This window comes from Schizosaccharomyces pombe (genome assembly GCF_000002945.2).
Source record: "Schizosaccharomyces pombe strain 972h- genome assembly, chromosome: I".
Lineage (NCBI taxonomy): Eukaryota > Fungi > Ascomycota > Schizosaccharomycetes > Schizosaccharomycetales > Schizosaccharomycetaceae > Schizosaccharomyces > Schizosaccharomyces pombe.
In genome coordinates, this window is record NC_003424.3 from 2,380,320 (window position 1) to 2,404,710 (window position 24,391).

A 24,391-nucleotide genomic window follows, 5' to 3' on the forward strand; every position below is an offset into this window, starting at 1 on the left:
AAACTATGGTATACTAACTCCATCTGAAGTGCAGATAACGAAGAATATGATACTTCGTAAAATGTTAGCTACTGAAGGGTAGTCAATATAACGATATGTGCCACAGTTGAGTTTTTATTATGATGCTATATTATCTTATACTGGACGACTTATGACAGAAAATAAGTATATTTTTAGGCCCATAAGTTCGTACAATATGTGATTCTGTTAAAGGGAAAGTTGTTTAAAATGCAAGATAGCATGCGTTAAAACTTACTGACCGAACCTGAAAAGGTCCACTTGTAATACTTCCTGTGCAAATAAGTGGATACAATGTGTGTATAATCCACTCTTCAAGCGAAAGAAATAAACATGGAAAAGAGAGTATAATACTAGCGTAACGAATAACTAATACCAAAAGTTCGTGATGAGCTTCCGCGTAGACATTTATAAGTTGTGCAATGCCTCAGTTGTTCTTATGCCTAATTTCTATTCACTATTAATAAACGCTCGATGTTTTATTTTGCTAGAAGCTTCACCACGCGATTAAACATGTAAACAACTATATACTCAATCTATCTGTCAATATAAAATCTACTGATAAAGGAGTACATAAACATAGATAAGATGCATAAATCCAAAAACTTTATGCTTAGAAATAAATGTAAACAAACGAATTTAACCAATGTTTTCAATGTAATTTTAAGTTAAAGTTTGCAGAAACAGAGAATTCTAGAAAGTAGGAAAACTGTAGAACTATCAGTTTCAGCTTTTACTAAACTCGTAAAGACTTACTTTTGCGTATTTTATAACCAATGTTAATAGTGAATTTGACGGACAAAAGTGAATTCTGCCACACCCTCCTCATATATGCCCTCAAGTCTGATATTTATTCAGTTGGAAGGCATAGCTAGTCTGTATGAATTTAGAATCTTGGAGTAAAGCCATTGCGGCACCTACCTTTTGGCGGGAACTATTGTGGCGATACGAACGGAACCCGAGTATCAGATGATGTAAAGTGTTAATATTCCTTAACAGGACCCAGAATCAAAACAACACCAGTACTACGCAGAGATCTACCTTTACCAACTGGATATAATATTGAATATGATACAACTAACCCATTCTTAATATGAGATTGTTTTCTATTATTCATAAATTTATGTTCATTTGCTTTGTAAAGTCCAATCACTTCATTTGTTTGGTTCCATGAAACAACAGCATGATTTGTGTACAAACATCTAAATACGTATATGCATTTGCCTCTCCAAATATCCCTGCAGATCCTATATCGACATGACATGATACTGTCAATCCTTTAGCTTGGAAAATGTATATAAAGGCACCCTACTCTCACCTTTTTTACCACTTTAAGCGTGCTTGAGACAATCGACTTTCAACAACTCATATCACCCTAACAAACTTTCAACGATGGAACACACTACCCAATGTAAGAGCAAACAAGGCAAGCCTTGCGACTGCCAATCCAAGTGCGGTTGCCAAGATTGCAAAGAGTCTTGTGGTTGCAAGAGCAGCGCTGTTGATAACTGCAAGTGCTCTTCTTGCAAATGTGCTTCGAAGTAATCTATATGAGATTTACGGACTGTAGTTCTGGCCTTGACGAAATATTTCATCCATAAAGCAATGTCCGCCTCGTCTTATTGTTTTTCGAAGCATCAGTCGAGAAAACAATACTATTATGGACCAACGAATCGCCCTGATGTCTTGATCCTACTACATTGCTACTTTTTTACAGAGCATTCTTACTTACAACTCAACTCTTAAGATATGATTGTTATGAATAATAATGAAATCATAAATTGATTTATTTTCAACAGCTATTTTTGCTTAGCGTAGAGTAAGGGCATCATCTTCTTGGAAAATCGTCCACTATTGTGGATTCTTTTCCACAATAAATTAGTTTTATGTGCAAAAAAAGATACTCTGTATCAATTCAACCAAAATTATGTCTTAATATTTTAACGGCACTAACGAACGTTTGTTTCTTCCTTCTATACCATTGCTAAGTTAAGCTCTGTAAAGCAAATGTATACATTATATTTGGGTAACTACGGAATCTATTTTTCATAGCGAACGCTAATAGCGCGTAATCCTTTAAACTGTTTAATACTCATTATAATATAATTACGATAGTGAACTACAATGCTACGCGACAAAATTCACTTCCAGAATTAACTGAAAGGTAACTTGAACATAGAAGTTGTAGATCTGTAATTTTATACTTGGTAAGAGGGAAATTAATAAGAGAGTCAGTTGGGAAAAATTTTAATACGTTTCCTTGTTTAAAATTGTTGAGTTTGTATTCTTCTAATATATTACTTTGCTGCTTGGACCAACTCTCATTGTTCTATATTAAGCCTCTTTTCCCGTCCTTTTCTTCCTTCATCTATCTTTCAGGGCTCAGCAGTTCAGTCACTATAATTGAGTGTCTGCTAGCTTCTTCGTTCTTTCTAATTACAACGTGCTAACAAATCGATTTTGTCTGTTTTGTGAGAATATTATATCCTGTATACTCATCTTTCATAAAAACGACAGCGTTTTCAAAGTGTTTGGAAATTAATTATTGATTCATTTACAATATATTGCTTTCTTTAAATCCGTGCCATTCTTTTTGCCTTTTCTTCATACATTCCTTTTGCTATCTCGGATCTTAATTCATATACCCTTACAGTAGGTTATCGCTTTAACAGTTTGTCTGTAATTATAATTTCCACTTGATCGTTTTATGAAAATTAAGTTAAATCTTTTTGTTGCAGGGAATTCTAATAGTTAGAATCTTTCTGAGATTATTGTAATATAATTTCAAATTTTGTTCTACTACCTTCTTTCTTTTTGTTCTAATTCCAGTCTCTATGTTAAAGGTATGCTTCAAAAAAAATTTTTTGTTAATTAATCAATTATTAACCATCTCTAGATTAAAAGGACTTGGAAAACTCATAGTCGAATTCTTGATAAAGATCCTTTTTCAATTGAACCCCCGAGAAAAGTTATTAGGGCCCTTTATGATTACACAGCTCGTAAAGCAACTGAAGTTTCATTTGCCAAGGGTGACTTTTTTCATGTTATAGGTCGTGAAAATGACAAGGCTTGGTACGAAGTTTGTAATCCCGCTGCAGGTACTCGTGGCTTTGTTCCAGTATCTCATTTTGAAGAGATAGGAAAAACGGTCAAATCGGAACGAGACAGTGATGGCAGCGGGCAAATATCATTTACAGACTTAACCACCAATTCTAGTACCACTAGGAGCTCAATCAGTGAACTCCATTCTGGTTCACAGCCGCTATTTGGAATTGTGCAATTCGATTTTGCTGCTGAACGACCAGATGAACTTGAAGCCAAGGCGGGTGAGGCTATTATAATTATTGCTCGGTCAAATCATGAGTGGTTAGTAGCCAAACCTATAGGACGATTAGGGGGTCCAGGTCTCATTCCTCTTTCATTTATACAACTTCGAGATTTAAAAACCGGAGCTGTGATAAAAGACGTTAGTGAGGCTGTTTTACGTATTTCTTGCATACCTCGTGTAGAGGATTGGAAACGTGCGGCTGCTGATTATAAAAAGAGTAGTATTCCTTTAGGGAAATTCAGTGATGGTGAAACTCAAACTATGCCTAGCTTAAGTCCAAGCACTGAAAATTTACAAATTAATAACGATGTTACATATCAAGCTGCTACTGACAATTCAAGCACTTTTCCTGGTTCCGTCGCTAACGAATTAACACCTCTGCAAACATTGGAGTCGCGTACGGCTAGCATCGCTTCTAAGAACAAGAAAGACATGTCTTCTGAACCTACCGTTGTTGCTGCAATGGTGGAAAACTACATGATTCGCGATGACCAATATTGGTATTTGGTCCGTGCCGTTATGAGTGATGGAAAACATCGAAACCTTTGTAGATATTACGAAGACTTTTTTAATTTCCAGACGAAGTTTTTAGAGTTATTTCCTAATGAAGCTGGTCGTGGGGACGAAAGACGAGTTATTCCTTACATGCCCGGTCCAGTTGATGACGTTAATGAATTAATATCTTCACAAAGGGCAATGGATTTAGATGTATATCTGAAGGAAATGTGCAGGCTTCCAGCTCGTTTACTCGAAAATGAACTCGTCAAACTTTTCTTCTTACCGCTTGACGGAGACGTTGAGTCCCCTCATCCAACTAGTACGATGCCTGAAGCCTTACCCAGAGAACCGTTAAGTTTCTCTTTGCCAGAGAAAGCTCCTGAAAAAGCTACTAATATCTCTATTCCCGAATCAGCTCCGACTACTGCAGGTTCGACATGCAAAGTTAAAGTCAGATTAGGAGATGAAACCTTTGCTTTGCGCGTTCCCTCTGATATCTCATTTGAAGATTTTTGTGAACGATTGACTAATAAACTCGGAGAATGTGAACATTTGTCATACAGAGATACGAACGCGAATAAAGTATTACCTCTTAATAATGTTGACGATTTACGGAAGGCATGTTCTCAAGAATCAGGAGTTTTACTTTTTGCAGAAAGACGGAGGTTTTGAGACTATGTATATTTAAAGATTTGGGTTTCTTATTACGTTCTTGCATTTTATTTTTTTTTCGTTTCGTTCTTTCATGGTTTACTTTTATTAATTTAATTTCATCGGTATAATAGCTTTCTTTATCTTTCTAATATATCTGTCTGTTTTTTCGAGAGGTATGCGTTTTTGGATAGTATTTAATCACGACCGAATAAGATGCAAAATGTTTATTCTCCTTATATATTAGCTTTCTTGGAGGTAAAATAAACAAAAAATCTCAACTATGCACTCCCTTTTTGTTCACAATCATTCAATTGAATATTTTCATTAGTTGTTTGATACTGTTCCTCCAAACATATATGTATTTGACGTATTTCAAAAGGGGATAAAGGTAAGCCTAAGTAGTAAAATAAAAACGTTTTTATTGCGAGAAGTTCAACATTTCTTGACAACGTCTTAATCAGCTGAATCAACGCAGATTTGGTAATACAATATCATGTCGCAGTAATAAATTGGTTCATATGAACCAGCTACAATATCGATCACGTATATTATATACAGCCAATTTGGTAAAGGCAATTTTGCAAACTACCTGTTGATTCATTAAACAATTAGATATTGGAAGCCGGAAACGCTTTCTTCTATACATTTACTTCATTTATGTATACATTATTTCTTACATTTAATGTGACCACAAGTAACATGCTGCATACATTTAATCCAATACTAAAGACGCTTTATCTTGTTAGTTTATCTAAAATATTGCTTTACTACATGCATACTTTCCTTAATGCTTATCAAATTTCAAAAATAAAAAATGCTCATATAATTTCCTTTTCCGTATACTTAGAATGGTGGCATCTAAAATAGCGGTAGAAAATAGTACCTGTTGAAGTGACAAGTAGTGAACGCCCAACCTTCGATATAGATCAAAAAACAATAAATTACAGCTGTGCAGTTGCTTTTATTTCAACATTGCAAAAACACATGTTAAATTAAAATTTTTTTTTAAAGATTCCCTCACTTTAATACTTCCTCCTTTTAATTTATACCTGTATGATTAATTCATGAGAACGTATTCTTTACATAGACATGGACGCTGAAGCCTTAAGGAATTTGTATTTGTCATCCATTCTCCCCAATGAATCTAAAACGGGTAATGAATCACCTGAAAAGAAATTTTCTTCTCCTGTGTTGTTGCAAAGGGCCAAAGTGATTCCTTTGAGACTTGAATATGAAGAAAGAAAGCTTCTTCATTTACTTACTGCTGCATTGGATGTGAGTGATTATACCGACAGCGTTGATACCCTAAGCTTTTCGTCGCCAGCGAAAAGACTGGCTCAGCAATTGAAAGGAATTACTGCAGTTTTGTCGGGTATCATGGTTGCTTATGATTATAAAGTTGGACAAGAATTGCTTGAGCATAAAAATTTTGAACAACATGCCGAATTTTTTAAAAAGATTTTTGAAATAGGTCGACGTTATAAAGTGCTAAATCCCAACCGACTGGGGTCTACTTATGGGAAATTGATGTACTTTGTGCAAGATTCTATGCGACCAGAAATTCAAGACGCACTTGGATTTAACCTCTTTAAACCCATTTTGACTGTCTATGAATTTTTGAATGAAAGGGATGCTTTGAACGCATTAGAAGATCCTTATGCCGAAATTGCTACTATGGAAATAGTCGCTGAAAATAGATCACGCTCAGCGATTCAAAAAGATATTAAAGCGAAAGAAAGAGCTGTTGAACATATTGCAAAAAAGTATTACAGCAGCAAAATTACAAAAGAGAAAGTACGATGGTGTCTCTACTCTATTGCTGATAGTAACAGTTACTTGAGATATAATCGTGATCCAATTGCCAAACTCATAGGCTTGGTAGAAGCATATTTTTCTCCAGATACCGTGGACGATGAGTTTACTCTTGCTATTGATGCCATTAATGGCTCAAGACTAAAGCATAGTCATTACAAACAGTACCATTATGTTGTGCAAAGTTTGCATCTTTGGCTTTTAATTATGGGAGAAATATTTTCATTATGGGCTCTTAGTGATCTGGAGTTAACTAACCCAGATATGGAGTATAAGCTAATTGATAACAATCAAGGAATACACAGAATGCAGCCTTGTCCCAACATTAGAATTGCGATGGAAAGGATTTTGCGGACGGCTCAAGAACAGTCTGAAACATGGATAGGAAGTTCAACAATCCATCTCGGAGATACCGCTGTTCCAAATGCCTTATTGTTTATAGACAAGTATATGCAAGTGCCAAGGATTTTAACACCCTTGGTTCTATTGTTCAAGGAGTTAGATTCTTTAAATGACCATTCTCTTCTTAACTACATTGATACAGCTTTTGGAGGCAGAGAATATTTAAAAAAGACTATTTTAACCGATTTTATGAGATTCGGATTTGATGGATCTGGTGCAGACAATTGGTTTGATGTAAGTTAAAATTATCTATCTATATATATATCTGTTTAATTACTAACTAGCTCTAGGCTGGCAGTTGTATTGATGGACGTTTGACTAGTGCCTGGAATTGGGCAAACAACATACACACAAAAGATTACTATCGTGTACTTCTCATGTCCGGATTTCTTAGCTTCAATGGTGAGTAATTATTTAGTAATGGATTAAAATACAATCTTTTAAGCATCAGTTATTTTATTATTGCAAAAATGTATATAAATTCTCGACGTGTAATAGGCTCCCACCAACAACTGCCAACATCAGGAAATCTTATTACGTTTCGCGTAAATTGTTCAAAAGATTGACATAAATACACGTACCAAAAACCTTTATTTACTTTATTTTATTGAAGTTGGTTGTATTTAGAGATACTTTGATCGGTTTATACTTAGAATACTTTGGAGATTAATTTGATAAAGGATTAAACCTAGGATGCGTTTATGTTGAAAACCCTTAGCAAAGTGTCAAAAAACTTGTCAAATACAAGTGCTTTTCTTGTCAAGTCGAAACCCTTATACATTTCTTTTTGCACTTGCAAAGCGTACTTTGAAGACAATACTTCATTAAGCAGACGGTTTTTCTCTGCAAAAAAAAGTTTACAATTCAAATCTTTAATAAGAAAGTATTCTGAAGACTCTACCTTGGCCTGGAGAGATTATGAAAACTATAATGATGATGACCTGCTATATCAACGTGAGTTATCAGAAATATATAACAAATGTCTGAAAGCTCTGCATCCGTTTTACCCAGTTTTTGAGGTTAATAGTAACTTGTATTATCAGTTGCTAATGTTTACGAATTATTCAAATCCGAAAGATAATGGTTTTTCAAAATTGCTTTTCTCACAATATTCTGACGAAAAAAAGGTACTGGTAAATTTCGTATATAATGTGCTTCGTTTAGATCCGGATTTGCAAAGGCAAAAGCGAATTCTGGAGAGCATTATTTCAGCTGCCTTGAATATTTGCGTATCTACTGTAAATTTGAGTAGAACTGACTTAAAATCTTCTTTAAAAATAATTTTGCAAACAATTGATCTGTTTAAATATGACAGTTCATTCTCTTCTATATATTTTCGAAAAGATGGACCGTACCACAAAGTTGAAAAACTGCTGAAAAGCGCTAATATTCGCTCTTCACTTAATTCAAAAACTTTTAATGATTTCCGCACACTTTTCTTGCTTCTCATTAGAGATTACAGTCTTTTCCATGGAAATTCGAGCCATTGCATGTTAGCTAATTCTATGCTACCACCGTCTATTGCTTTTTCGAAGATGGAGAAGGCTGAAATTTTTTTACGTTTACGTGCGTTTTTTCAGCTTATGGAGCATATTGATAATGAAAGGATAACTCCATCTGAACAGTTTCTGGATAAAGTCTTTATATCTCTCCTTTCGGCTAAAAATAGCTGCTCTCTTAAAATGTGGCTCATTCACTCATTTAATAAGGGATGGCCGGTAAAAATTGAGTTTTTTGTTTCTTTTTTCAAAAATTTTTCCAATATAGTAGAAGGCTCTATGGAGGTCTATTCCGCATATTTACATATTATACGAGATCACTACAATTTATCTGATTTGGCTGACGTACAAGCAATTTTTCTTTCTCGTTTTATTTTATTAAGAAAGAAAGAAGATTGCAAAAAACTACTGGAGCATGTTTTACCTATTCGTCAGCTTTTTTTGTTAAATTGCTATAGCCTGCTAAATGTACTCGCTAATTACGTTGTCGTCTTTAAAGATCGTTTAATTTTTCAAGAAATAAATCAAAATTGGGAAGAGCATAAAGGCCAAATTCCGGAAAATTTTATTTTCTCTCTTTTGAAGATGTTTGGTGAAATGCAAGAGAATCAAGGTTTTTTGAATGCCTGTATTTATTATATAAACAAAAAGAAAAATTTAAACGAAGTTAGTCGTTATAAGATTAATTTATTATTACTACAAGGTGTGAATTCCTTCGAAGTAAAAGACTTTTACAGAAAACGAGGAATCGAAATAATGCCAAAAAACCTGCCCAGATTTTTTTGTTATTGTTTAAAAAAAAATAAATTAAGTTATGCTTTAAAGTATATACGGTTATCTGGGCTTCAGTTTGATTACATTGTTGATTGTTTCCGTAATAGCAGCGACTGGACCAGAACTCTGATTTCGATATTGAGCAAAAAAATGGGAACTGAATTCGCAATTCGTTTTTTAAAGATAATTTCTTTTCCTTTGTTATCAAATGACAAAGTTCTCCGAGAGATCGAATTTTTTGCCATTCACGAGGTAAATTTTAGAAGTCTCAAATGGGTTGCAGATCAACAATTGCGAATTCTCCCAGGATGGAGTTCTCGCCCCCAAAAAGCAACATTTCCTTTATGTACAGTTCATTTAAAAAAGTGATAATTCTCGATAGTGCTGCTTCCAATCTACATCGTGCTTGGTGCTTGATACATTTAAACGCATTGTTTGATAATTAATATATTCATTGGTATCAAGTTGTACTTTACGAGGTATGCAGCCAACAATAGATTATTTACATTAACATTGAGAGACTTAATAAAGCAGCACATTTAAAAATGAGATCGACATTAGAATCAAAACCCGTATAATAATAAGCAGTATTTCCAACTATTTTCCTAACAAATCTGATGCCATCTATATTATCACTACGTACTGAACACTTCTATGTCGCAAAGAAAAAGTGCGGTTAAAACTTTTTGTTGTAGATAAAAGACAAAATTTGAAAGAAACAAAAAACTTAAACTGCCCAAATTTTTATAGCAATCCATTTTCTTTCCCACGTTGATTAATAATGCATATATCCACTGGAATGGTTAGGGCTTCTATATCTAATACTTTAGTAACATTAACCATCGAAGGAAACAATGATCGATACCAAGTCATACTTGATAAAAACGTAAATGCAAAACAGTTTGTTAAAACGTGTTGGAGAAACAAAAAACCATTGTAAGATTGTTATTGACGACAAGAAACTAAACTATTAGAATTGTAAAAGAAGGAAAAATATTTGTAGACAAAGGATTCCCTTTTGATCCATGCAGAACATTTTTGGAAGCACTTTACGAAAAATATTCATATTCAAGTCCCCTACCTTCCTCTGTTGAATTTAAAAGTGGAAAACAGGTAGAATTCTGTGGTTTCGAAAAAATCCAAAGCAAGCAAAGAGATTTAAAAAGCTTGCGCGTTATTATTCTAGACAATTATAGGATTGAAGATATTGAAATAGAGTACGAGTATTCTAAAATACTACCTGGTATGTCACTTATTTTCAACTAAATGTTAACGGAATTTGTAGAAGTTATCGACTTAGATTTATCGAGAAATTTGTTTCATGAATTTTTTCCAATCCTTAAATTGTGTTCCCAGCTTCCTTCATTAAGAAATTTAACTCTAGAGCATGTGTTTTTGTTTATCTCTACACGTATATTCTAACTCTTTCAGTTCAAACTTATTTTCAAATTTTATTAGCTCAAATACCGTTCTTTTAATTCCTCATTTAACACAACTTTCAGTGAATGGATGTGGCCTAAACAGTAAAGATGTTCAATGGATTACAGAGACTTTTCCCAGTTTGGAAGTACTTTACCTTGAAGCAAATGAAATAATTTTATCAAAAGCAACATCTTTTAAAAATCTGCAGTTCCTTCAAACGTTAAGTCTTGCAAATAATCTCAATCTTTATAGTGCTGATGGCTATGCAGTTGATGTGTTCCAAGGGTAAGTATATTTGAGAAATACGAATTAGGTTTCTAATCTAAAGAATTAACAATTTGAATTTATCTTCTACCTCCCTCGCTGATGTTGCAGAACTACCTGTACACACTTTACACAAATTGACATTCCTTGACATATCAGAAAACAACATTAGGGATATTCGTTCTCTGGATCATCTTCGTACATTAGAAAACTTAAAGCACCTGCGTATAACACTTTCTTATTTTAATAAACCTACTGATATAGCTAAACTGCTGGTGATTGCGCGAATTCCTTCTCTTGTAAAATTGAATGATGTGAATATATCACCTAATGAGCGTTTGGATGCTGAGTTGTACTACACTTCATGCATCCGGAAGCTTGTGATTGATAATGAAATTAAGGATGTTGAAGAGCTTACGAAAATAGAGCCATTCTGGGAGGAAATATGGAAATCTCACGAGTTGCCAAGCATTCAATTCCATTTGGAAGCTTCAATCAATGACTGGACGTCTGGCATTCTTAAAAATCGCATAACAAAGGGCATCAAAATATCGTCAATTAACTCAGGTGCGACAATGTTATTAAAGCTCCATTATAATTGGAAACTGTTAGATATAAAAGCTTTAATTTCATACCACTTCGCAATTCCAGTACATACGTCTACTTTTGTCTTTGCTTCAAGCGAACGAGATGTAAGCTTCTCTCCAAAGACTGTCAGAGACGACCAAAAGCGTCTCTTTGAACTCCCTTTTACTTGTACTTTTATCGATGTATATGCAAAGGAAAGTGGAAACGTCTAAAGCCAAGTTATTACTTGAAGGACCAAAATCGATGCTCTAGTTTTACGGCTTCTTTTAAAATACAGAAAAATCTTTTTAGCGAACTCTTTTCTAGTATTATAGTTTACGCGATTAGTCATTAGAAGTTTTTTATATTTAATATTCAATAACTCTTTAAATATACTAATTCCATGTATATACCATATATGAAAAGTGCCTCTAAGTTATTTAATCGGTTCGACACAATTATAAAATTATTAAGAAACAAAGAAAACCAAAGCCAAAACCTTGAACCAATAGAAAAAAAAAATACACGTCAAGTGTGACAAACTAATCCACCACGGTCAACTAAGATCAGGGAACTGGTGATAATAGGGAATCCTTGATTACATAGTTGCAACAAAGCAAGTTCAAAGACCAAATGAAAGCAAAGTGATCAACCATGTCATATAGATTTATTCTTCAATACAGGAAAAGACACAAAGTCCAAATATATTAAGGTTGATAAACGAAAAAATAAGAAACCAATATCGTAGTATTGGAAAATAATTCAGCACACCAAATACACTTATAAAATAAATTAGAAAGGAGACAAAAATTTTAATAGCCAGAAGATTCTAAGATTTCAAATAGGGGAGATAATTCTGGGCCTAAGCCCAACCCTACTGTTTCATAATCATTATCAAGGTAAGAGCCATCATTGTGTTCGTCTTCAAGCGCACTTTGAAAATCAGAATGCATCTGACGAAAAGTCATTTTACGTGCTTTCTTTTTGAGAGCACGACGAGCCTTACGTGATTTTGGTCGTAAAGGAACGGAATTTGTGGTAGTCATACCAGTAGCATTAATTTTGTGTCGGCGTTTTTCACGTGTTTTGATAGCTAAGGTAAACCATTCATCTCGAATTAACTCATCGCGACGTGCCATAGATTTTATGTACTGATTTTTTCGAAACGTCCCAATAGGAATTTTTTCCCAGCGACTCAATGAATTATCTTCTTGTGCAAAGGAAACTGAATTTTCTTCTTGAAGATCAGTTTGTGTAGAAGGTTGCAGAAGAGATGTATCAAGAATATCATCTAGGGATGGCTCTTCTGAAGTTTCATTCAGAGTTTGAGGCCCATAACCGTTGTTAGCAGTGTTTTCACCCTTTGTACATGCATCAAACTTATCATGGTGAAGGGAATGAGAGTGTTTACCATCAATAATACCAATCAAATGATTCGGTTCCTTAGCCCAGGTACCCATTACAGGCGGCTTTGGTTGGGTTATATTTAATCTTGGATCTAATTCAAAAGATGCTACAGAGACAACTGTAGAAACTGGTTGAGCTAAGGTAGCTTTAGCTAGTGTTGGGGTCAAACCAGTACTATTATCGGAAATATTTGCACGAGAAGCCAAAGAAGTAAGATCTTCTTTATAGGCGAGTTCAGCTGATAGCTCAAGCGGAGTAGGGACAGCTGAAAGTAGAGTACGTTGTGAGTTAGGTGATTCCGATAATTCTGTTTTGATTCGGGGTGTTTGACCGAAAGATTTTTTAGGAGTAGATAGATTTAATAACTTATTGTTTTGTAATTCTGGTGTTTCTTCATCAGTTGTATCCCCTTCATCATCTGCTTGGTGAGATAAAGTGTTGAGTTCGTCCGAAGAATCATCAAAGAAGCATTCCCATCCAATCAAGTCAACATCATCTTGTTCATTGTCATGATCGTCAACGCTAGAATCTGAACTAATAAGCCCCAGTAAGAAATCATCATCTGATCGCTCATCCATATTTACATGTTCGGTAAGAAAACGTTCACGATGGCTATTAAAAGAAGCCATGTCCATGTCCAAATTATCAACCCAGGAAGCGCTAACTATATCTTCTTCTTCTTCCTCTTCTTCTTCCGTAGATGTCGAAAAGCCATTTTCAGTTTCACCTTCGTACGTTGAGAGGTGCTTGCTTTTCGAAAAACCTTGATTATCCTTTTGTGGAGAAATAAAACATTTATTTTTCCAACTCTCTTTAAACATTGCATCTCTTTTTAAAATTTTCGGTGCCTCTAACGCAAACGATCCTTGATTAGACGAACGTCGTCTAATTCCTGCGTTTTCTCGTTTTACAAACTCTGTAGGGGGAGTAGAAACTTTTAAAAGTCCATTGGATACCTCTTTCGACTTGGGATGTGAGGAAGACTTTTTCCAAGAATTAATTTTCAGAGGCTCCTTATTTGAATAAAATGGTTTTTCATCGACAAATTTCTCTTTCGATCTACCGATTTCAAATCCCAGGGATAATTTTGAATCAGAAAAATCATGAAATTGATTTTCCTCACTGTCAGATAAAGGCAAATCCAATTTCTGTCTTTCTTCTTGAAAGATGAATGTTGGCATTTTGTCAAAATCAACGGGAAAATTCAATTCCGCTGGTAACTTTTTAATTTCTTCAGTATTTTGATACCCATTCTGTATATCATACTCTTCAATTCGCCCATTCGTTAGCGCCATCCTAACATTCGCAAAGACGAATTACTTGGCTGTGGTTAAGTACTCAACTGCTTGAAAGCGGAATTCTTAGCCTCTAGTTCTGATTCCACCAACTACCCTACCCTAAAAGTTGTGCGTGAAATCAGCGTGATGCCGCCCTAATTTTTCACTTCATTACGGCATTCCCAAAGGTAACACAAATTTCATTGCGACACTTAACTTCACGACACCAATGTTCATAATGGTGCTATAAATTACAACAGAATCTGCAACAATTGCTACTTTATATTATTTGCACACGCATTCCATATTTTTTATCGCACTTCCAATTGCATTTTTGCAATTCGTTTACATCTAAGTAAAGGAATATTTTCAATAGAATGAACTTGAATAGCATCTGGTGTAATTGCACTCATAGTTGGGTCATAAATTTGAAATCATTCATTGATTAATCATTTTGAAGTTAATTATGAATTTAGAGCAACCGTTGTTGGCAAAATAGTTGTTAAAGCACTTTGCTAATATAGTTGGTAAATATCTAATATAATGTCTATACGACAGAAGTTTAAATTACAGAACAGATGAATTTTACTAGCGTACCAAGCAGAGTAGTTCAAAACAGCACTAATATACGCCTGGCTAACGGTGCCTAGCTTCTCTAAAGCTTCTCACCGTAAAGCTGACTACTCTCATCAAAGTTAACGGTAAAAGCGGTTACTGAATCGTGTAGAAACCAGTTGGGAATATACATTATAAAACTTTAATAATTTCTGGCATATAATGTTATTGAACTTCTTTACATAATCTTATATTACTGATATTTCTTAATTATTAGATATAATTAATTTTTATTTTCATATCTTGGCGATAACAAAGTTTATTAAATAGTCTAATTCATTTTTATCATCTACCTAATTGAAAATGAAAAATATTTTTAATTCGATACCCATCAATCAAATGAACATTGACTGTAATAGTATACTGGTTTGACGATTCTACTTGCCGTAGAACATCATTTACGACCAAAAATCTTTTTCAGATGCAATATATAACATTTTATAGCATCATGCATTAATCTCATTCATTAAAGATAAATTCCAATCTGTGAAAACAAAATTCAGTGCGACTATAGTGGCAGCGAGTGACAAACTTGAAGGCCACAGATTCTCCTAATGTTTATTGATCTTCCATTTTGGGACGTTGCTTCAAAACCAAGTCAGTGCCAGTCATTCTCTTATAAATATCTCGAACGTCGCAAGTCAAGGTTTCAAAATGGGAAGTGGCATCTACGCTTTTACTGATGTAGCATTGATCTTTGGTGCCATCTGTCACTGGCTCATATATTTCCTGGACTCTAGAAAATGATTCCACTACAGGCCCAAGAAGCTTGAGACCAGGTGCGATTTCCGACAAAGGGTTAGCTGTCTCAACGATTGTGGAAATGATAGCCAAGTAATATCCCTTAGGGCAAACATTGTGAACAGATGAAATTCCTGCAATATAAATGTCGTGCTTACGTTTGACTTGGTTCTGTGGAATAATAATTTGAACGGAATCCAAATTATCTGTGTTAGGAATGGGATGGTTCAAGATACAAATAGCTCGCACAAGGCGTCCAACTGAACGAACTTTTTCACGAAAATAAGATGGGTCCCCAATTATTTGCTTAGCCTTTGCAACTTGATCGCCACTTCGAACACCGATTGCGACACCATCATCCCCATAAACAATTTCATCGACAGGCTGGTTAAGCATGTAAGTACCACCGTAAATTGCACTTAAACGAGCAAATCCTTGAGGAAGTTCGCCCAAGCCGTATAAAGGATATATATAAGGGGATTTGCCAAACTTGGCAATCGAGGACGCATACAGTAAAATGCGCTCACGAGTCTCTCGAGCAGGTTTTTTCAAATAGGCATCATCCAAATAAAGTGCCATAGCATGGCCAATAAAATCTTGAGTACCAGATTGCAACCCAAACTTTTTGAATACAGATTCCATAGAATCCCGATCAATATTTATATCCTTGTATGTACTTGGATCATCTTCACGATAGTTATTAACCCATTCTAAAAACTTCTTGGCCCTTCTTTTTTCAAATAAGCTCATAAGGGGACTCTTCAATGCTTCCATTTCGTTTCCAGGTACTTTCGCAATTCGTCCATCACGATAAACGTAGCTACCGGCAATCTGTTTAAATTCAATGTAACGAGTGACATCGGTATAAATCAAAATGTTGGTTAAATCGCCATTCGCCATTAAAAACTTTGGAACGAGATCTACACACCAGTCCCTATCTCGACCTAAGCTCTCTGGTCGTTGTTCTCCAGGACGAAACAGAGCATATAACTGAGTTAAATTCAAACTAGCAGAATCACTAAGAGGAGTTAGTAACTGACTGAGAATGTCCATATCCAGGTATTAACAACGGTTATGTGAAATATTAACCACATCTAACTTACGCTCCATAATAATCGTTTCTATCAATATGCAATACTTTCTTTCCATCCACACTCAACAAACCGCTGAGAACACATTCTGTAAGCCCTGTACCGAGGACTATAACATCATATTCCTCATCCATAGTAAAATCAATGTATTGTGTTTAGGTTGAATCAAAATACCAGTTCTAAACGAGTATCCAAGTTACACAATCGTGTGAGTTCGAATTCCGTCTTGGCCAAAACATTCATGACGTAATGAGGTAAATAAACTGTGAAAGTGACAATGTTACTTGAATTATGCTAGCAAAACGCGGTTTTAATGAAATACATATATTTTTATTTGTTTACTAGTCCTTCAGCAATTTAACAATTGCTACAGGTCATCGGTATTAATCACATCTCCATAATATACAGAAAACACATTAATTACTATTTCTCTTTGAAAACCGAATATTGTCCATAAATTGTTTTTTTTTTTTGTTTTACATAACACGTAATTTGGACTCATACTTAGAGGAATAATTTTCAACATTATCTAAAAGTAGTTAACGATTATAAATATCCTGTTCAAACGTGAAGTAGCAGCACATATTTTTTCGTTTACAAATAGCTTAGTAATGAAGTTTCCCCAAAAAAAAATAGTTTAATATTTCGTAGTCGGTTTGGGTAACGGTGATGCTCTGCGATCATATCACATTACTCGATAAGTACAAAGATTAAATAAAAATAAATACACGGTATCTTCTCTAAAAGGCATTGCAGTGGTGTCAAGTAGTACCATTAAGGTTGGATCTTTCGTTGGCATAATTCCAAAGATCTTCATCTTTTAGTCCCAAAGGTCCCATTGTCATGACATTAGTGCCTTTTGCGGTATGCCACACGATAACATGAGGAGGGTCATTTGTATTACTAAGTTCCCATAAGTATGACAGTATGCTTTTTATTTTCTTTTGGATATCGGGGTCATGGACAGTAAAAATTGAGCATTTGCCAAGTTTTCTTCTCCATATACTAAATAAGCAAAGAACTTTGTATTTATCTTCTCCAGATATGTGTATAAGGGGACTCAAGCCCATGCTATCAAAAATTAAATATTGGCTCCATGCTTCATGAATTGAATCTTTTCCTTTAAAATTATGAACTACAGCTGTTAAAATTTAAGAAAACAAAGTGTCATTATCCTATTTTTGACGCACCGTTTGATTGTTTATCATTATTCCTTATAAACACCTTAATTTCCACATTGTTACATTTAGAACCCTTTAGTAATGAAAACTTTCTGTTTTTAGGTACCTTATTAGTTTTCAAACTCAAAAAATTTCGCAATGTCTTAAATAAGCCTTTGCCATCCTTATGAAAACTTTTTTTATGCCCTATTTTGCTGTCTGATACGCTTGAGTATAACGTTTTTGTATCAGATGAACCCTCCCAGTCATTATAATCATCCTCTTCAACTGTACGTAGACGATCCAAGTAGTTATCCGAGAACGGCCTGATTTGTTCCATTTCTGGCCTTGATCGAACTAACTCAGATTAGCGAGTAAGGGATAGGCTTTGTTTTTTATTTTTAGAAAAGGGTCGTTTTACAATACTCAATATAATCAAAATTCCGTAGAGTCAAAATGGCATTGCCAATTGACATTCAGTGTATAAAAAATAAAAAAAATTGAAAAATTTCCCATTTAAAAGATATACTATACTTGTGGCACTGACGTGCAATTACAATCATTATTACTTGTACATGACTTGCCTATTAAGTCCTGAAGTATTGTAGTATAATAACACACATGAGACAAGAACATATTATGGGTCACAAAAGTCATTTTGAAATCTGTGATAATCTGCAAATACAAAACTGAAAAGAATTGACTGGTAGTGTCACTATTTTGTTAAACACTGACTGCATTTAATAAATAGACAAGCTTATAAATTCAAAAAACCAACACTTTAATGATATCAATGTTACTACTATCGTTTGTCTCTTTGCAAAATCAAATAAAATGTTTTTATGAATTTTTTTGCTAATTTTGATTACGGCTCCTCAGCATTTTATTGTGAAGTTCTTATTTTACAAAAAAAGTATTAACATTATATATGCATATTTTTTAATGGGGGACTAATATTTTCAAATTACCTACTTCAGTTTTGCATTAATTAAATCAATAATTTTATCAAAAGATTTTGTACCTTAAACAAAATATCAATAATACTTTTAACTATACTGAAACCATTAAAAAAAGCACATAATTTCATATTTGTAAATGAAGGTAATTAATAACTAACTATTGACTGAGGTATACATACCACTAACAACTAAATAATTTAGTAGTCCGGAAGACTATTTGTATAGTACTTGAAACTTTCATTTCATTTTTTAAACGTCAATGAACATATTAGATTATTATCGTTTTGGCTTACCAAATCACTTCAGGTGAAATAACGTCAATGTGGTATACAAATTTGTTATTACCATCTATTAAGAATGAACTGAGTGAAGATTATGTGCAGTAGATATTTGCTGACTATTTTAGTCGTTTTGTATATTCTTTACTATGATTGTCGCCTTCGATGAGTTAACTTGTCGGACCGAAAGTTAAGCATGCGAAAAGTCTTCTTTACAAAAAATTTACTTCTTTCATTTTTTCTAGACTTACCCTCTTTTTTTTTGCGCTGATACCGATAATTTACATATAAAATCTTTTGGCCCTTCTTTACTAGCTCACCTCGTCTCTACCAACATGGATGATATTTCGGCTACTACGATTCAAACAAATCACCAAGATTTAGTGAATGATGTTACATACGGTAAGGAAATATTATTTTAGATTTTGTAGCTAATTGTCAAGACTTTTATGGCCGTCGAATGGTATCATGTTCAGCTGATCAACGAGTCAAGGTTTACGATTTTAATGATGATACTGAAACATGGGCAATCACTTCTGAATGGAGGGCAGGAGATGCTAGTCTAATGAGGGTTGCTTGGGCTCATCCTTCATTTGGTCAAGTGCTAGCTGTCTGCAGTTTAGACAGAGGGGTTCGGATCTATGAGGAACAAAAAAAGAACTTTGAATCCAAGACATGGGTTGAAGTTGCAAAATTAATGGATGCTCGTAGCGCCGTATTAGACATATCATTTTGCCCTTTTCAACATGGTTGCAAATTAGCAGCAGTTTCGGCGGATGCTACTTTACGGATTTATGAGGCCATGGAACCCGGTAATTTAACGTATTGGACTTTAATGAATGAAATTGCTTTAATGCCGTCCCCTCCTTCGCGCAACGAGCAACCAGCGTTTTGTGTAAATTGGTGCCCATCACGTTGGCGAGAACAGTACATTGCTGTTGGATGCATGAATGATGCTTACATTTACAAGCAGAACTCTCATGGAAAATGGAAAAAAGTTGCTGAGTTACCCGGACATACAGATCTTATTCGTGATATTTGCTGGGCTCCGAGTATGGGCAGTAGTTATTACCTGATAGCTACTGCATGCAAAGATGGGAATGTTCGTATTTTTAAAGTTGAAACCCTTTGCGAAGAAGTATTTCAAGAGGAAGAAGATGCTGGAAATTCAATGACAGAAGACTCAAATTTCAATCTAAATTCTTTGAAGGTGGAACTCATTGGTGAATATGATAACCATAAATGTCAAGTGTGGAGATGCCGTTTTAATGTGACAGGAACTATTTTGAGCAGCTCGGGCGATGATGGGTGCGTTCGTTTATGGAAAGCGTCCTATGCAAATTTATTTAAATGCATATCTGTCGTTTCTTTAGAAAAGTAAGTTCAGAGATGCTTTCGGCCTCATGAATATATGATACTAACTTGTGACAGAAAACCTGAAAAATTGTGATTTACTTAGTTCAATTTTAATGTAACAGATACATTGAATGGCCGACCTTGCTTGGTTTCCTTTCTTAAATTATTTCATATTTACCAGCTAGATCATAACCAAATTGTAAAAAAGGAGATATTACTTTATAAATTTTTGGTTTTAATTTATAATTTTAGACAAGTGAACTAACATTCGCTTTGAGATTAAATTTTCATTTAGCGTAAAACTTCGAAATTAGACTAAGTCTTAATGTAAACTTTTAGGTAGAGTTCAATTCGAAAATTTGTTTTAACGAACTAAACAAGCGATGGGTTCAAAAAGCTATATCTGCTACAGGTTGTAGTTTGAAAATCCGGTAATCGCTACAAAAGCATAAAAAAAAAGAAAATGAAATTGCAGATAATCAAGATACTTGTATTAAATATTTTCACTATGATATTCTTCAACCATAGTTCAAACGAAACAGGTCATTTAAGACATAGTAGTTACCATTATTGTTAACAAGGTGAAAAACTTGGCTATAGCGCTGGGCCATTTGCTCTTCATCCAACTACAAAAAGGTTAAAAAAAGAGCAAAGCAAAAAAAAAAAAAATGAATAGAATAAGTAACATCAATCTTATAACTTACCAAAAGCTCACCTGTAACCATAACGATTACGGATCCAGTAGTACCAGTAGGTTGAGCATCCAAAGTTGAGATGCGGTGTTGAACGCGTTGAAAAGGCAGGCTCTATACCAAACAGTTAATAAAAAAAAGGAAGACGTTTCAGTTATTATCATACAACAAGTTTTTCCACAATGGCTTTAGTTCCTTGGAGTTGGGCTCCCTCAAAACTCAGCATCGACTCTTCTCTCTAATATATATAAGTTAGCTGCCCAGATAAATACACGTAGGATTAATTTCATAATTAGAAGTCGCATACGTATAGTGAAGAAAGTTGAGAACGATCGGAATCGAAAGTTTGGTAGTAAAATTGAGTGAACTGGGTCGCCAAAGCATTATAGTCTGCAGAGTATTAGCAATAAATCATACAAATTTTTATCTTACCAGCCATAATGAAAGATGGTGGTAAAAGGTAGACCTATTATTTCAAGTTCGAAAAATCGCGTCAAAAAAGATCGTACAGACACCTTAAGTAATTTAACGTAAAATGATACAACTCTTAATATGTAAAATAACATGATAAACTTATAGTTGTGTTATTTGGCAAAAGTCCTCTATTCGAATAGTATTGGCAATGGTAGAAAAACGAATTTGCAATAAGATTTGAAGGGGTTTTACTTCATGCAAACAACAGGATAGATGTTTATCCGTTCCTATTGAGACAAAATTTATGAGAAAAAATATGGTGCTAGCGTCTAACTAGTATCATGAACGAAATGGAACATAATATTTACTTGATTGTGAAGATTGCTTATTAAATGCTACATTCTTTTTTATAACGATGTATTTCACATTTTGCATAATTAATGCACCTTCAATCATAATTAAAAGAAAGCAACAAGTATTTGAGTTGGGATAAAAATGTAAAACTTAATCTATTAAATGTTCACATAATAAAATATGAAGATGACTACAAAATAGAACGTAACAAATAATAAAGGATAGAAGGAAACAAAAGCAAAACACCCACAGTTTGCTTTAATTCCTGGGTAAACTAGAAAACACGGAGCGAAGCCTTTGAGAGACAAAATAACTATAACGAAAGGGGAACATAATACATAATAAGTTATCTTCTATTGTGGATAATAGGAGACAAATTTTTTGATTGGAGCAAGCTTATCAAGCTTCGAACGTCTCGCCGAACACAGTATCTGCGACGGGATCGTTAGCATCCACCGTACGTGGATTCCCATGTGAATTTATTGAATTAACCGATGAATGGGTTGTTGTGCGACACGCATGTAAATTATCTGTCTCTTCGTTTTCTTGTAGTCCCAGGTTCTGAAACTGTTCATCAATGGACTTATTGACACTATAAAGTTTAAGGTTAGTTGATGGTCAAATATTTAAAAATAAACTTACAAAGTGAAACCACGAAATCTGTCCTGAATCGTGTTGGATAGAGGTGTCGAGGCATTAGCGGGATCAACATTGGAAACTATATTGATATTTTTCACATTAGTATTGGTAAACTCTTTATCAAAATTGGAAACATCCAGATCATTTTGAACATTCGGTTTAAAAGGCGGCTGAACCTTCTTCTTGCTAAGTAGGTCCCAATTTATGTCTGCAAAAAAAGGATGCTCTTTTAATTCAGTAGTGTCAGCAACTGCTCCTAAACGATGATTTGGATTGCGATTTAAAAGGCCTCGAACAAAGCTTCGACCCTCTGATGAAAGAACTCCTTTTGGAAAACGGACCTTTCCAAAGGCAATATTACGATACATTTGTTGGACGTCTGGAGCATAAAAGGGGCTCCATCCGCAGCACATCTCAAAGACAAGGACTCCTAAAGACCAGAAATCGACCTGTTTAGTATACCCCTTGTCCTCAAGTAAAACTTCAGGTGCCAAATATTCGGTGGTTCCACAAAAGGTATTAGTAGTTGCGTTAGCTGAAAGGTTTGCCTTAGACAAACCAAAATCGCAAAGAGCAATATGACCATCTGCATCTAATAGTATGTTTTCAGGCTTTAAATCTCGGTAAATAATATCATGTTTATGCAAATGTTCAAGAGCCAAAACAAGTTCGGCTATATAAAATTTAGCTCTTTGCTCAGGAAAGCGACCTTCATGTTGAAGATGCCAGAAAAGTTCGCCTCCACTCATATAATCAGTTATCAAATAAAGATCTGAAGCGGTCTGAAAGGAAAACTTTAAACCAACAATAAACGGAGATTCGTCTAATGAAGTCCTGACAAGTATATTCCTTTCGCCCAAGGTATGTGTAACCTCTTTTTTACGAACAATTAATTTTTTGGATATCTTTTTCATAGCATAAATCCGATTGGTATCGTTTTTACGGACCAAATAAACTTGCCCAAAAGTGCCTAAATAAAGTTAGTATACCGTAAATTTTTTAGCTTAAAGCAGCTTTACCTTTTCCGATTAAACGAAGGGCCGTAAAATCTTCTGGCCCATAACGAACATGTTCAATGTGCTCGTAAATTGTTTCCACTTTTATTTCACCCTCCAGAGACTTAGTTAAGTCAAGAGGCTCAAGCTTATACCATGCTTCCTGCACATATTCATGTAGGAAAATTGGTGTAATTTTAACGGAGCCCAAAAATTTATCGTCTTCATATTTGTCATATACAGATACAACCATTTGACTTTTCATTTTTGTCACATCAAATACAGTTTCAAAATCCCAATGAGGACAACGCACATCAGCCAACATTAGCTCAGAATGTAGTCCAGAAGAAGAACCGGAAGCAGATCCAGCAAGAGGACGGTTTTTAGAAGGAATGGAAATGGGTATCCCACCGTCAATGTCTTTAAAAGGAGGAGGTACCATAACCTGCGTTTTTTCAAAGGTGATTACTGCATAAGGTTGTGCATTAACACTTTTGACGTTCAAATCTCTACCTTGATGTAATCGAACATAAAGCCGTCCAAAAGCATGCTGACCATTTTTATCTTTTGGCACAACGGTATCATGCCTAATGTAACACGAAGATGGAGGTGTACGACTCTGTAGTAGTTTGGGTTTTTCTGAATATGTACCCATTGGTGTAATTCCATTGCTTTCGGAACTATTAGAACCAGATTCTTTATCTTCCTTTAAGGACTATGATAGGTTAGCCAAGTGAACAACAATTTATGGAGACAGTGATTTTTGAAAAACACAATAAAGAAAGCTATGGGGAAGATTGTCTTTCAAGCAAAAAATCAATTATAACATACCTGTTCTTTGTGAAGCTGAGCTGTAATCTCATTGTAACGCATCTTCATCCGATCCGACATGAAAACGGGATCATAGCCATTAGACGAAGCACCCTCTTTCCCTTCGTAATCGTTTACTTTCGTAGAATGGTCATTGGAAAGAACCGGTTGCGTTGAATGCGATTGTATTGTGGATGGCGATGCTTGATTTGTATTCTCAGAATTTGATGATCGATGCAATTTACCGAAAATTTCGGTCATTTTCAGCAAAAGCAATGATCAATCAAGAATCTTTTAATACTCTTTTAATGGAATCGGATTCCTCGTCTGGTGTTACTAATAATAGGGTGTGGTGTTTAAAGTTG

The 24,391-nt window shown here is 34.7% G+C and overlaps 12 protein-coding genes and 18 long non-coding RNA genes across 30 annotated transcripts; 14 read left to right on the forward strand and 16 right to left on the reverse strand.

Annotated features, from left to right (window-relative positions):
* Window positions 1-96: 96 nt before the first annotated feature.
* Window positions 97-915, reverse strand: SPOM_SPNCRNA.821. Its single transcript, NR_151201.1, has one exon. It is a non-coding gene; the product is annotated as a non-coding RNA (long non-coding RNA).
* An 85-nt stretch (window positions 916-1,000) lies between these two features.
* Window positions 1,001-1,282, reverse strand: SPOM_SPAC22H10.06C (uncharacterized protein; the record flags this gene model as incomplete). Its single annotated transcript, NM_001019173.1, has 1 exon — window positions 1,001-1,282. One exon carries the CDS (start codon window positions 1,280-1,282, stop codon window positions 1,001-1,003), a length of 282 nt encoding a protein of 93 aa, NP_593742.1.
* Window positions 1,283-1,346: 64 nt separating this feature from the next.
* Window positions 1,347-1,881, forward strand: zym1 (metallothionein Zym1). Its single transcript, NM_001019174.3, has one exon. The coding sequence runs from the start codon at window positions 1,411-1,413 to the stop codon at window positions 1,561-1,563; it is 153 nt and encodes a 50-aa protein (NP_593743.1). The 5' UTR covers window positions 1,347-1,410; the 3' UTR covers window positions 1,564-1,881.
* Window positions 1,882-2,184: 303 nt separating this feature from the next.
* On the forward strand, window positions 2,185-4,834 carry scd2 (Cdc42 GTPase complex scaffold subunit Scd2). The gene is made up of 2 exons (NM_001019175.3): window positions 2,185-2,861; window positions 2,915-4,834. The coding sequence occupies exons 1-2, from the start codon at window positions 2,853-2,855 to the stop codon at window positions 4,514-4,516; spliced, it is 1,611 nt and encodes a 536-aa protein (NP_593744.1). The 5' UTR covers window positions 2,185-2,852; the 3' UTR covers window positions 4,517-4,834.
* Window positions 2,266-3,359, reverse strand: SPOM_SPNCRNA.3066. The gene has a single exon (NR_192434.1). It is a non-coding gene; the product is annotated as a non-coding RNA (long non-coding RNA).
* SPOM_SPNCRNA.3067 lies at window positions 4,595-5,104 on the reverse strand. The gene has a single exon (NR_192435.1). It is a non-coding gene; the product is annotated as a non-coding RNA (long non-coding RNA).
* On the forward strand, window positions 5,033-5,234 carry SPOM_SPNCRNA.3068. The gene has a single exon (NR_192436.1). It is a non-coding gene; the product is annotated as a non-coding RNA (long non-coding RNA).
* Window positions 5,232-5,911, reverse strand: SPOM_SPNCRNA.3069. Its single transcript, NR_192437.1, has one exon. It is a non-coding gene; the product is annotated as a non-coding RNA (long non-coding RNA).
* SPOM_SPAC22H10.08 (uncharacterized protein) lies at window positions 5,399-7,335 on the forward strand. The gene is made up of 2 exons (NM_001019176.3): window positions 5,399-6,946; window positions 7,003-7,335. Exons 1-2 carry the CDS (start codon window positions 5,588-5,590, stop codon window positions 7,120-7,122), a joined length of 1,479 nt encoding a protein of 492 aa, NP_593745.1. The 5' UTR covers window positions 5,399-5,587; the 3' UTR covers window positions 7,123-7,335.
* On the reverse strand, window positions 6,631-6,924 carry SPOM_SPNCRNA.3070. The gene has a single exon (NR_192438.1). It is a non-coding gene; the product is annotated as a non-coding RNA (long non-coding RNA).
* Window positions 7,081-7,282, reverse strand: SPOM_SPNCRNA.3071. The gene has a single exon (NR_192439.1). It is a non-coding gene; the product is annotated as a non-coding RNA (long non-coding RNA).
* Window positions 7,217-9,590, forward strand: cbp8. Its single transcript, NM_001019177.3, has one exon. It carries the CDS (start codon window positions 7,414-7,416, stop codon window positions 9,352-9,354), a length of 1,941 nt encoding a protein of 646 aa, NP_593746.1. The 5' UTR covers window positions 7,217-7,413; the 3' UTR covers window positions 9,355-9,590.
* On the reverse strand, window positions 7,716-7,936 carry SPOM_SPNCRNA.3072. The gene has a single exon (NR_192440.1). It is a non-coding gene; the product is annotated as a non-coding RNA (long non-coding RNA).
* SPOM_SPNCRNA.3073 lies at window positions 9,022-10,559 on the reverse strand. Its single transcript, NR_192441.1, has one exon. It is a non-coding gene; the product is annotated as a non-coding RNA (long non-coding RNA).
* Window positions 9,617-11,624, forward strand: alp21 (tubulin-specific chaperone cofactor E). Its single transcript, NM_001019178.3, has 5 exons — window positions 9,617-9,921; window positions 9,960-10,228; window positions 10,271-10,370; window positions 10,417-10,692; window positions 10,736-11,624. Exons 1-5 carry the CDS (start codon window positions 9,767-9,769, stop codon window positions 11,469-11,471), a joined length of 1,536 nt encoding a protein of 511 aa, NP_593747.1. The 5' UTR covers window positions 9,617-9,766; the 3' UTR covers window positions 11,472-11,624.
* SPOM_SPNCRNA.3074 lies at window positions 10,932-11,578 on the reverse strand. The gene has a single exon (NR_192442.1). It is a non-coding gene; the product is annotated as a non-coding RNA (long non-coding RNA).
* A 2-nt stretch (window positions 11,625-11,626) lies between the features above and the next one.
* ifh1 (TOR signaling pathway transcriptional corepressor Ifh1) lies at window positions 11,627-13,977 on the reverse strand. Its single transcript, NM_001019179.3, has one exon. The coding sequence runs from the start codon at window positions 13,938-13,940 to the stop codon at window positions 12,051-12,053; it is 1,890 nt and encodes a 629-aa protein (NP_593748.1). The 5' UTR covers window positions 13,941-13,977; the 3' UTR covers window positions 11,627-12,050.
* On the forward strand, window positions 12,746-12,952 carry SPOM_SPNCRNA.3075. The gene has a single exon (NR_192443.1). It is a non-coding gene; the product is annotated as a non-coding RNA (long non-coding RNA).
* A 106-nt stretch (window positions 13,978-14,083) lies between the features above and the next one.
* Window positions 14,084-14,725, forward strand: SPOM_SPNCRNA.3076. Its single transcript, NR_192444.1, has one exon. It is a non-coding gene; the product is annotated as a non-coding RNA (long non-coding RNA).
* A 23-nt stretch (window positions 14,726-14,748) lies between these two features.
* On the reverse strand, window positions 14,749-16,526 carry gdi1 (GDP dissociation inhibitor Gdi1). Its single transcript, NM_001019180.3, has 2 exons — window positions 16,382-16,526; window positions 14,749-16,296 (listed from the first exon to the last, which is right to left on the reverse strand). The coding sequence occupies exons 1-2, from the start codon at window positions 16,501-16,503 to the stop codon at window positions 15,096-15,098; spliced, it is 1,323 nt and encodes a 440-aa protein (NP_593749.1). The 5' UTR covers window positions 16,504-16,526; the 3' UTR covers window positions 14,749-15,095.
* On the forward strand, window positions 14,844-15,701 carry SPOM_SPNCRNA.3077. Its single transcript, NR_192445.1, has one exon. It is a non-coding gene; the product is annotated as a non-coding RNA (long non-coding RNA).
* SPOM_SPNCRNA.3078 lies at window positions 15,877-16,673 on the forward strand. Its single transcript, NR_192446.1, has one exon. It is a non-coding gene; the product is annotated as a non-coding RNA (long non-coding RNA).
* Window positions 16,674-16,928: 255 nt separating this feature from the next.
* On the reverse strand, window positions 16,929-17,869 carry glm1 (glomulin; the record flags this gene model as incomplete). The annotated part of the gene is made up of 2 exons (NM_001019181.3): window positions 16,929-17,504; window positions 17,560-17,869. 2 exons carry the CDS (start codon window positions 17,867-17,869, stop codon window positions 17,131-17,133), a joined length of 684 nt encoding a protein of 227 aa, NP_593750.1. The 3' UTR covers window positions 16,929-17,130.
* On the forward strand, window positions 17,529-17,979 carry SPOM_SPNCRNA.3079. The gene has a single exon (NR_192447.1). It is a non-coding gene; the product is annotated as a non-coding RNA (long non-coding RNA).
* Window positions 17,980-19,089: 1,110 nt separating this feature from the next.
* On the forward strand, window positions 19,090-20,400 carry seh1 (GATOR2-SEACAT complex WD repeat subunit Seh1). Its single transcript, NM_001019182.3, has 3 exons — window positions 19,090-19,168; window positions 19,210-20,143; window positions 20,198-20,400. Exons 1-3 carry the CDS (start codon window positions 19,102-19,104, stop codon window positions 20,214-20,216), a joined length of 1,020 nt encoding a protein of 339 aa, NP_593751.1. The 5' UTR covers window positions 19,090-19,101; the 3' UTR covers window positions 20,217-20,400.
* Window positions 19,159-19,541, reverse strand: SPOM_SPNCRNA.822. The gene has a single exon (NR_151202.1). It is a non-coding gene; the product is annotated as a non-coding RNA (long non-coding RNA).
* Window positions 20,331-21,276, reverse strand: nxt2 (nuclear import protein Nxt2). The gene is made up of 5 exons (NM_001356062.2): window positions 21,247-21,276; window positions 21,122-21,204; window positions 20,981-21,052; window positions 20,827-20,928; window positions 20,331-20,748 (listed from the first exon to the last, which is right to left on the reverse strand). The coding sequence occupies exons 1-5, from the start codon at window positions 21,251-21,253 to the stop codon at window positions 20,641-20,643; spliced, it is 372 nt and encodes a 123-aa protein (NP_001342808.1). The 5' UTR covers window positions 21,254-21,276; the 3' UTR covers window positions 20,331-20,640.
* A 148-nt stretch (window positions 21,277-21,424) lies between these two features.
* SPOM_SPNCRNA.3080 lies at window positions 21,425-22,848 on the forward strand. The gene has a single exon (NR_192448.1). It is a non-coding gene; the product is annotated as a non-coding RNA (long non-coding RNA).
* Window positions 21,697-24,384, reverse strand: sck1 (serine/threonine protein kinase S6K family Sck1). Its single transcript, NM_001019184.3, has 4 exons — window positions 24,048-24,384; window positions 23,241-23,931; window positions 22,225-23,191; window positions 21,697-22,174 (listed from the first exon to the last, which is right to left on the reverse strand). Exons 1-4 carry the CDS (start codon window positions 24,285-24,287, stop codon window positions 21,982-21,984), a joined length of 2,091 nt encoding a protein of 696 aa, NP_593754.1. The 5' UTR covers window positions 24,288-24,384; the 3' UTR covers window positions 21,697-21,981.
* On the forward strand, window positions 23,517-24,242 carry SPOM_SPNCRNA.3081. The gene has a single exon (NR_192449.1). It is a non-coding gene; the product is annotated as a non-coding RNA (long non-coding RNA).
* Window positions 24,385-24,391: the final 7 nt, after the last annotated feature.